General features: G+C 47.3%; 1 protein-coding gene across 1 annotated transcript in view; it reads left to right on the forward strand.

The window, feature by feature from the left end:
- PLEKHN1 (pleckstrin homology domain containing N1) overlaps positions 1–9,338 on the forward strand; it is a 45,942-nt gene extending 36,604 nt beyond the window's left edge. The window contains exons 13-16 of the mRNA XM_020781993.3: positions 990–1,142; positions 4,145–4,363; positions 5,489–5,543; positions 6,770–9,338. Of these exons, the coding sequence (XP_020637652.3) occupies positions 990–1,142; positions 4,145–4,363; positions 5,489–5,543; positions 6,770–6,939 (597 nt within the window). The 3' untranslated portion in view covers positions 6,940–9,338. The remainder of the gene's footprint in view (positions 1–989; positions 1,143–4,144; positions 4,364–5,488; positions 5,544–6,769) is intronic.
- Positions 9,339–11,114: the final 1,776 nt, after the last annotated feature.

Below are 11,114 nucleotides of genomic sequence, written 5' to 3' on the forward strand. Positions count from 1 at the left end.
TTAAAATAGAGGGAAAGCCCATCATCCCATACCCCATAGTTCTCTGGAAAAACATTGCCTCAGAACAAGCACTGTACAAAGGATTGGGTAGTAGATGATGAGGCTGGGGAGGGGGGCACAGCTGAAGAGCTCATTGGTTTACACCTCTGTCTGCGGAGTCAAGAGGTTGGGAGTCCGATTCCCCACTGGGGCTCCTAGACAGGGGCTGGACTTGATGATCCATAGGGTCCCTTCCAGCTCTGCCATTCTTGCTAGCAATAAGGTTAGATCATTTGGCACTTTAGAGTCTGACATAGTGGTTTTTAATTTCTTTCTGTGTTTTGGATTTCTTTTGTAATCTGCAAGCACAGGCAATTCTTGCTCTTGTAGTCTGTAAAGGTCACTATTACAAGCTCTAGAATCCAGGGTGTATTATCTCAGAATGTGGGCATTTCCATGTGCCAGTTATGGCAAAGTAGCCATTCAGAGGTCTTTCCAACGTGTCAATATTAGCAACAATGCAAAGAAACCAGGTGAACTCATGGCCCTTGTCACGGGGCCATTTTTCATCTTCTGGCAGTGAGTTCTACCATGTCAGTTGCACAATAATAATCTTAGAAGTGCAAAGCCAAATGGGAACCCTGTGGATCGTTCAGCAGGGAACTGAACTCCCAGCCTCTGGCTCTGCAACCACCAAGTTATCCAGAGGTTACCTAAAGAAATGACAGTCATAAAGATTGAAAAATTTTTAGGATACGCTTTAAATTCAAAAGAAGGACTGTTGCTCAGTGGTAGGAAACTGGCTGTGCTGAATGGGAAAATCCCTGGGTTCACACACCGCCATTTCAAGGTAGGGCTAGGAAATTCCAGCAGGATATAGAAGGTCAATTCCTCCCTTTTAGTGTTTGTATCATAGTTTCACAACTGTATGGTACTGATCAGCTTTAACAGCTCATTCTAAAGCAGTCAAGACTTCATTTTAAGTGTGAGTCTTTTTCCCTCCTCCATAGCTGAAACAATGGAACTTGTCAAGAAGTGAGAATTGCACCGCATCCCAGAATGTGGAGAGAACACCCCTGTCTTGTTCCCCCATGTATGCTGATCCCTATACACCCAATTCTCCTTCTTCCCATGGGGCAGCAGATTCCAAGTTCATGGAAGAGGTACTGCATGCATGAAATAGGGGGTAAAGCTTTGAGGGGGAGGCCAAGGTGTCCAGTGCAGTGCTGTACAGAAGTCCAACACTGGACTGTAGAAGAATACTTCCCTTTCTGAAGTCCCTCCCCTCCTTAAAGCCCCACCCTTCCTTGCAGGGATCTGTTATCCCTAATCAGATCGGAGATAACAGCTCTTATATTTGCAAGAGAAGAGGTTATTAGAATATCCTTTAGTCCAGTTCTCAGCTGGCATTTCCAGGAGCTGGCAAGTTCACAGCTGAATGCTCTGCCAGCTTCTGGAAGCGAGGACTGGCAGCCAGCTGTTCTCCTCTTTTTCTTTACCAAGTGAGGAACAAGCTCCTGTCGACGCTCTGGTTGATGGCTGGTTCTCAGCCGCGGCTAGGGCTGCAGACACGATCGCTCCTAAACGCCCTCTCCGCCGCAGAGATCGTCCGGCACCTTGGTTTAACCAGGAGCTCCGGGCATTGAGGCGGGTCAGGAGACGGCTAGAGCGCAAATGGAGAAAGGACCCGACGGATTGGAATTGGATAGCTGTTAAGGTCGCTACTAACCTTTACCTGGCTAAGGTAAAGGCTGCCAGTCGAGCATACTTCGCTAACCGGATAAGCGAAGCCTCCAACCAGCAGGCGGAGTTATTCCGTATAGTACGCGACCTATCCGGAGTTGGTCTGAGCGACGGGCCTCCCTCTAGTTTTTCGCCAGACCAATTTGCAGCATTTTTTAAATCAAAAGTGGAGGCCATCCGCCGGGACCTCTCTCCTTTTTTGAACACAGTGAGTCGAGCAGAGATGTCCAGCGCTCCGTCTTGCCCGGTGATTCTTGATACCTTTCAGCCTGTTACGCCTGACACTGTGGCCAGGGTGCTTGATCGCTGCCGTGCCACCACCTCCTCCTTGGACCCTTGCCCGGCCTGGCTAATCAAATCAGCCAGGCCTTTAACAACGGAATGGGCCACGGTTATAATTAATGGGTCTTTCCTTGAGGGCAGATTTCCATCTGCCCTGAAGGATACACTCATTAGGCCCATCAGGAAGAAACCTAGTTTGGCGGCGGACGAAATTGGCAATTACAGGCCCGTCGCCAATGTTTCTTTCCTAAGCAAAGTGGTGGAGAGGGTGGTGGCCGATCAGCTGCAGGCACTCCTGGATGAAACAGATGCCCTGGATCCATTCCAGTCGGGCTTCAGGCCGCGCCACGGTACGGAGACGGCACTGGTCGCCCTGTGTGATGACCTATTGAGGGAGGCCGACAGGGGCAAAGTGTCTCTGTTGGTCCTCCTTGATATCTCAGCGGCCTTCGATACCATTGACCACGGTATCCTCCTGGGGAGGCTCTCCGAGTTGGGAATAGGCGGCCTGGCATTGTCCTGGCTCCGTTCCTTCTTGGAGGACCGTCCTCAGAGAGTTCAGCTTGGGGAGAGTGTCTCGGCCCCGTGGATCCTCAATTGTGGGGTTCCGCAGGGGTCGATTATCTCCCCAATGCTGTTTAACATCTATATGAGGCCGCTGGGCGAGGTCATCAGGGGGTGTGGAGCCAAGTGTCATCAATATGCTGATGACACCCAGCTCTATATCTCCTTTTTGCCAACCACAGGAGATGCCGTTCCGTCCCTTCAGCGCTGCCTGGAGACTGTACTGCAATGGATGCAGGAGAACGGGCTTAGGCTGAACCTGGACAAGACGGAGGTGCTGAGGGTGGGCGCCCCCGCAGTTCGGGATTTGGGAAACCCCCTCTCTTTTGGGGGGGTGACCCTGCCCGTCAGGGATGTGGTCCGCAGCTTGGGGATCCACCTGGACCCGGCGCTCACTATGGAGTCCCAAGTGGCGTCGGTGGTCCGTACCGCCTTTTTTCATCTTAGGCGGATAGCCCAGCTGCGACCCTACCTTGATGTGGGGGCTCTCACCACCTTGGTACATGCGCTCGTAATCTCCAGATTAGACCACTGTAATGCGCTCTACGTGGGGCTACCTTTGGGGTTGCTGCGGAAGCTACAGGTGGTGCAGAATGCGGCGGCCAGATTAATCAGCGGTGTGAAAAAATACCAACATATTTCACCCACTCTGGCCGCCTTGCACTGGCTGCCCATCCGCTTCCGCATCGACTTCAAAGTGTTGATGCTCACGTATAAAGCCCTAAACGGTTTAGGGCCTCGATACTTGGCGGAACGCCTTCTCCCGCCAAGATCTACCCGTGTCACTCGCTCGAGCCAGGAGGTGAGGTTGAGGAGCCTAACGCCGAGGGAGGCCCGGATGGAGAAGACAAGAAATCGGGCCTTCTCGGCGGTGGCTCCTCGCCTCTGGAACAACTTACCTCCTGTGATCCGCAGGTCTCCCTCGCTGGGTGTCTTCAAGAAGCAATTAAAAACATGGTTGTTCCGGCAGGCCTTTCCATCATTCTCCTCTTGACCCCCCTCTTTGTTTTTGCTTTTGCTTTGTGTATTATATGATTTAATGTAGTGCCTTCTTTCTTTTTAGAATTGTCTGTTTTCGTTGTTTTATATTATTTTTATGGCTGTTAGCCGCCTAGAGTGGTCCGTGCGGACCAGATAGGCGGGGTATAAATCAAATAAATAAATAAATAAATAAATGAGTGGGGGTGCTTTCCAGCCCTCTTCCCAGGAAGTGCGTTCAAGGTGGCCTTGGAAGCACTGGCAATGAGATTATGTGGTTATGCTTCCCTGATGCCTTCCTTACATGGGGAGGAGGAGGAACAGCAGGAGGCAAGGCTGATTCTCCAAGGAATAACTTCACCCACACTTTTGGCTGGGAAGCCTAAGACATTGGAGGGTTTGGCTGCTGATGACATCATGGGCATGGCTACTCATGGGGCCCCATCTAAGGGACCCCATTCCAGCTCCCCAACTTTGATCAGGACTAGTGGCCTCCTTGCAACTCTGAAATAACCCTGATAAAAGACATGGTTACAGAAGGCTTGTTTTTCCCTGGTTACACTAGTTACACCCAGGCATATTTTCCTTTCTTTCAAAGTTCACGAGATGCCACCGACGGTCTTCTTTGGAGCAGCTGAATGGCTACCCTGCCATGCCAGTCTCTGTTCCCATCACCCATCATCCTCCGGTGCAAAAGAAGAGCTGCCAGCCACTACCTGGCCACCACTGGCGAGAGCCAGCGGCGGCTCAGAGATGCAGTCCTACTACTTTTAATTTTTCAGTGATGCCTCCTCCTGACATGGATTATCTGACCACAGTAAGTGATGTTTCAAATCTTCTTCAAAGCATTTGTGGATTTTTCTAGCCACAGAAAAGCATGATATGGCGTCCTGTGCATATTTAGTCCCAGAATCTCCTGCTGGAAACATCAGAGAGCTGACATTATTGCTGTTGACTGGGGTGTTTGGCTTCGTAGGCATGCATACAGTGAGAGGAGTCGTTTCTGAGCTGTAGTCCCCATGTGCACCCTGGTCCTCCAGTTGAAGTACCTCCCTCTTGCAGATTAAAGTTAGAAAGAACTGATACACAGTTCTTTCCTCTTTTAGGAAAGAAAGAAAAAAGCCTGATAATAAGAATTGCATGCGGTCATGTCAATTCTGACTTATGGTAGCCCTTTCCAGGGTTTTCAAGGTAGAGAATACTCAGCGATGGTTTACTGTTCCCTTCTTCGGAGCTTACTCTGGGGACGGTGCCGCTGGCTCAAGGCTACCCAGGCTGGCTCTTCTCCCATGAGGCACAGTGGGGGGAATCGAACTTCCAACCTCTGGCTCTGCAGCCAGATACCAGAACCACAGGGCTTTCCAGCCAGGTCCTTGAGCTTAATACTATTTTATTTTAAAATTCCTACTTGATGATGGGGACAAATCAAGAGAAAAATGACCCACATGCCTCCAAGAGGGCACAACAAGCCCTTTCAGGTGCCAGGCTGGATGTTTTTAAGTAAAAAAAAAAAATTAAAAAATTGTGGGGTGCATTCTTTCAAGTTCCAGAGAGGTCATCAAAAGGAGGAGGGCCTGTCACTAAATAAAAAGCAAGTGTCAGAAGCTGTGCAGTATAACTCTGATTAAAAGGCCGTAAGTGTGTGAGTGGGTGGGAGGCAGGGGCAGCCCTGATCTACCAGGTTGGCCAGTGTGGGAAACCAGATGTGGCTCCTCTCCGCGTCCCCTGGAACTCTTGTTGTCTTTTTACAAAGTAACATTTTTTTCATCTGATCTAGTAGGAGGACAGACCTAACGAGGAGAGGGGACAGGCTGGAACAAGCCCTTAACTAGATCGTTAGCCATGGGCCTTTGTGGGAAAGCCAGTACAACGGAACTCCCTTTTTGTGGCTTTTGTGACACCTCTCTTTGCCTTGTTCTCCTGTCTTTTCCCATCTGATCAGAGCACCTTATCAAGGGACAGGGAAGAACTTCCAACGCCGTCCTTGATGACTTCAGGTGAGTCCCTCAAGCAGGAGAGAGGCCTATTTTCCTGGGCCCCATTAGGATCTGTTCCTATCCTAAGTGTGAAAAAGAAGAGACGGTGGTGATGCAGTTAAGTGGCCAATGCCAGGCAGAGAGATTATCAAAACCGAAGCCAACCAACAGCTATGATGCCAGTGCATCCTTAAAGGAGAAGACTGTCATCAGTGCAATAGAATATTTCAGGGCTGGAGTGCTTTCTTTCCATTCAATCCATTTGTGGGCCTTTCAACGGCCACTGTGGGACTTTCATCCGGTGCTGCTCTACGACTTTCTGTCTGTTCTTTTCTCCACTGAAGGTGTGGGAAAGGATTCTGGTCGAAGATCAGAAAGCTTAAGTGCATTACCATAAGCAGCTCAGGGCGAAGATGAAGCAATATGACAGCTTCTGGAGATGGGTGGTAATTCAGTGACAGGAACCACGTTTTTCAGGTGGAAGTTCTCCTCTTGAGTAAGAAGCCAAGGGGAATGTGACTCTGCTTGAGAACCACTGCGAGCTAGAAGGGGAAGGGAGGGCACTGGGTCAAAGGTACAAAATGATGGATTTGGATAGGAAGATGGACTTAATACTTTCCATATTTGAATTTTATTTTTTAAGTTAGAGGAATTAAGCAGTAAAGGAAAGCAGCATAAATAACTCTTAGGGAGCCAGTTTAAAAAGTAGCAAAAATGAATTGGCCACGTACACCAATGGGGCCTTGGAGATCACTTAGTTCAACTCACCTCCCAGCATAAGATCTACGATGTCGCATCCTTATCAGGTAGCCACCCCGGACCATTTTGGCCTCTGTGGAGGAAAGTCCACCAGCCTCCCCCAGACAGTCAGTTTTTACTGCTTAACAGACCTCACCGCATGGGAGTTTTCTCCAGTTTTTAGCTCATCTGCTTTCTGGCAACACCCACCTGTTAGCCCTGCTCCTGTCTGTTAGACTAACAGAGAAGAAACCTGCTCATTAAAAGCCTGTCCAGGATGGGAATGTTTTTTAGAGCATGTCTAAAAATGGGAAGGAGGAGGAGGAGGGATGAATGGGTTTCCTTAAGGGAGCAAGTGCACCAAGAGGGGAAACTTTGTCATTGGAAACGTTGCTGTTCATAGGTCAGAGAGCAAAGACGTGGGTCTCATATGGGTGCGGGTCTCCCCGTAAGAGGCAGCTTCATCTGTTTACATGGAGATGTATTAAAGCTTTTCCCCCCATCTGTAGATGAAAGCATAGGAAACTACGACCTCCCGAAAAGCGGACGGGAAAGGGTGGACTCTGCCTACCACGATTATGCGGAGCTCCAGAGTTTCCAGAGTGACTTCAGTTACGACAACATCTGGGATACCGAAGCCAAGGTGCCGACATCTGACAAGGACATCTACCACTGCTAGAAAAGAAAAGAAATGGGGGGAAAGTGACTGGAATAACGGCAGAGAACATTGGAAAGAAAACCCAGCAGTCCGCCCTCCCCATCCTTTGCTGTTCAATGTAAAGAGCGCATTCCTCTTTTTTTCACTGGAATTAGCTGGTTTCTGTACCCCAGAAAAAGCCAGGACTTTTCCAGTTACATCTGGACATTTTTTTTCTTCACTTTCCCCCACTTCGTTTACCAGTATGATGATATAAATTGGACCGAAAAATGGAGCAATATCGTGCCCAGCTGCCTCCCTCTCATCCATTATGTTTAACTCTTGGTTGCTGTGGTGAGGGAAATCCTGTATCCCACAGGTTTGCAGCTGGCAGGGGCCAAGGTTCTGAGCACTGCATGGAAGGAAGAGCTCCATCCATTCTCTTTCAGGCAAGAAGAGCCGGGAGGAGAGCTGCCTGCTCGTTACAAAACTCAGGTGCAAATACGAGGGTGCCTTCTTGAATCAGCAACAATGTCCAGACATTGTATGAAGAACTGTATAATGCTTACTCAGTGCTGAAAATGACTGAACAGTGATAAGAAAAAAATGGAACTGCTATCGCTGCAACTCTCTGGCCACTTAAGAATTGGGGAACTGGGATGGGGGATGACCTGCTGGAAACAATGGTACTTTTTTTTTTTAATGAGGTACTGTAACCGACAATTCTAGGTTCTGTGATGGTGTGAGAAAAACAGACAGCCTTGCAGGCAATCGTGACCTAGTATAAAATGAGGATGTTGCAATGGGTATTTAATCTTTAAGTTACATATTGAACGGCTCAGCTGACAAGAGTGTGTGGATGCATGTGTGTGCATGTGCACACACAGAGAGAAGTGATAGGGGCTTATGGCCAATAGCCAATTTTTAATCTCTATTATTTTTTTTTAACTTGTCAAGTGTAGCCCTGGAAGCGTTTTGAGAGTCAGGCCTCTGTGCAGCCTTGTCATGGGAAAAAATCAAATCCTTTCTCTGACCATGTGTCCCACAGACCGTTCATCCCTTCGGTGTGCCTGCCTAACTTCCAGGATCTGCTGACACCGCAGTCATTTTTTAAATCCTAGGCTTGCACAAGAGTTACGAAGTCTCAGAAGCAAATGCTTGCAGGCCAGCAGCTGTTCATTTAAGCCCTGGGGTGGCTGGAAGGGAAGCAAGGCCAAAAATTGGGGAAGCAGAACCACCAGAAAGCAGCTGGAGAAGGTTGCTGTTTTGTTAGATTTGTCCTCCTCGAAGCTAGGAGGGTTTGTGTATTTAAGAACACCATTTGTGGCCCTCCGGATGATCATCCTTCACCCTGGGAATGCTAGCTTAGGGATGGACAAGCGTTACAGTCCAGCATCCTCGTGAGAGCCACATATTGCCAACTCCTGCATTTAGGAGCCAGAAAATAGATGCTTTTGCTCTTTTTAACAATTCTCTCAAGCTTCCCATGGGGTGATTTCATGAGACAGAAAGGCATTGGAAAGCCAAAATTTTCCGGCTTCCAAATTTGGAAACATAGCAGTGACCTGGAGACATTCGGGTCTATTTGGTTTTTCTTATTCTTATTTATTTTTTAAACTGCATTGCTAGCCCACCATCCCTTTAAGGCAATGGTTCCCAACCTTGGCTCTCCAGATGTTCTTGGACTACAACTCCCTGGCCAGCACAACTCATAGTGAAGGCTTTTGGGAGTTTTAGTCCAGGAACATCTAGGGACCCAAGGTTGAGAACCACTGCTTTGAGGAATAGTATGATGTGGCTAGTTTAACCAGCTCTACCCAAAAACCAATATACTACATTGGACTTGATTTTGTTTTATTGGTAGCACATCAGGAAAGTACCTGGTGTATTTTCTTTACTTGAACTTTTAAAAAGATTTATATATGTATATAAATATATATATCTCCAGCAAAGTTTACATGTAGCTTTTTCGTTTGTTTGATATTCTATTTAATATGTGAATGCGGGTGCCCTCTGGTTGTGGGCAGGGAAGGAAAGCAGAATCCTATTCAGCTTTATAACGATGGATGAACCATGGAGTGTTCCAGAAACTGCTGCTTTTTTCCCAGCTGGTCCAGTGTTAAACTCACTTGGGGATATTTTTTTTTGCTGTATAATATTTTAATTTTAGGTCTTTTTATACTTTCAAAGCAGGGCAGTAGTGGAAGAGCAAGAGATAAAAGAAGGATAGGTGCCAAAATCTGCATGGCTAAAACTGCAGCAGTATTAGAAAAAAGTTTGGTGAGGTTTTAGGGAAGGATTTTGTGTGTGTATGCGTGTGCATGTGTGTGCAAGGAAGAGGTTGCATCAAGACTGGAAATATATAGAATGTACATGTTGTACAGTTCTCTTGAAAATGTCCTTGAAGAGCATACTCCAAATAAAGGTAATATATCTAAGAATGTCTCATTTTTACTCTCTGGTTGAACCTTCCAGCTTGTGAAGAAGAACTATCCAAGTTAGTTTCCTAGACAGCGTATCTGCCAAACAATAGGGGCGGCCCTACCATTAGGCATAAAGGGGCAACTATCTCAGACAGCAGTTGCCATTCCCTAACTATTGTTTCTAAACTCTTTCTCCTCTTTTGGAAGACAAAGCTAGGTTTGTTGCAAAGTCTGGCCTGCACCACTCAATAAGACCCAGCCTTCAACTTGGTGGAGAAAGCTTTCCCATGACCAGTGATGGTGTAAGGGGTTTCGCTTCCTCATAGTGCAGTGAGCTTCTGTACATGGAGTAGAGTGGGGGAGGGAGAGAGGAAGCGAAAATGGCATTACGTCCTTTGCCTCAGGTGGCAAAATATCTTGGGATAGACCTGATTCTGTAGAGGTGCTGTCAAGCAACGTAGATAACAAAGGATGAAGTAGATGACATAAGCATAAGACAGTTTAATATGATTGTAAGACCCAGCTGCCGTTCAGTGAAGACCACCTGGCTTCATAGAAGACCAGCACCATCCTTATGCAGACTGCGGTGTCACCAAACTGCTTCTGCACCTTCTTTTTCCAGGAACTGACTGGATGCCATGTTTTCTTTTGTCAGAGCCATAACTAGAAATCCAAGCACCTGGCCCTGTCTCCCACTTGTCAGCCCTAAAACATCGGGGTGATCCCTCACCAAGAAAAAAGGAAGAGAAGACGGCACCCCCTCCAAGAAAGAGGCAATTTCTGCTTTAGAAAAATTAAATGAAGTATTCTACTGGGGTTGAATATGTCTTTTACAAATGTCTGGACTGAGTATGTAAAGGACTGTTACCTCATTAAGTCAGGTATGTCCGAAGTCTGACCAAGTAGCCTTTGTCCTGTCATGTGAAAACCTCTAATCTCAAAGCAAACTCTCTATCAAAGGATGGAATCTGTGGCCACCTGGGGATTTTCTTTTCCTTCCTGAGCTGGCTTTCTGCTTTTTTCAGAGTCAGGCTAAAAAAAAACCAAAAAAAAAACCAATAGGGAGATGGGGGACCTTGAGCCCCTGGATGGCAGACTCAGCTGTCACAAAAAATCACTGGTCGTAGCCTTCGTCACTCAAGTGTGATTCGTGATTTTGTGTGCGTCATCATCCCTTTTTTGAGATATTGTGCACATCTATGTATTTGTACATATTTTGTACTGTACTGCATCATATGTGCTCCATAGTGGTGGAGCTTTTACTGCTAAATGCTGGGTGGACTTGATTACTGCTGTGGTCAGCTGCTTTTTCAGGATCTCTCTCTCTCTCTCTCTATCTGTCTGTCTGTCTGTCTGTCTATCTATCTATCTATAACTACCTATCTACCTATCTGGGGCACTTAGGAGAGGGGATGCTGGAACAGATCATGAACAGAAACTTGGAGACAATGATCCCCTGCACCTGTCTGACTTTTTCATCCACTTGGCAGTAAAGTTCCGGTCAGATGTCCGGAGAGGGCAGAGGCGGTAGAGAGCAGCCCGTTGTCCCCCTTGGTGCTTCTAAATACCAGCCAATTTCACTTGCCTTGGCAAGATTATACCTTAGGATAAACTCATCAAGGTCATCGCTAGGGTAGCACGTGGACAAGTTGTCTTGGCAGTGGTTAAGAACTGCAAAGTGTATTTAGTGGGGAATTTCGCCTTCACTCTGGATATATCTTCTTGGGAGGGAGTTTGCCATTAGCCACGATTTGCAGAGGTGTTTGGAAGTGGCATTGCTGGGCATTTTAAAAA

Source organism: Pogona vitticeps, chromosome 7 (assembly GCF_051106095.1).
Source record: "Pogona vitticeps strain Pit_001003342236 chromosome 7, PviZW2.1, whole genome shotgun sequence".
Classification (NCBI taxonomy): Eukaryota; Metazoa; Chordata; class Lepidosauria; order Squamata; family Agamidae; genus Pogona; species Pogona vitticeps.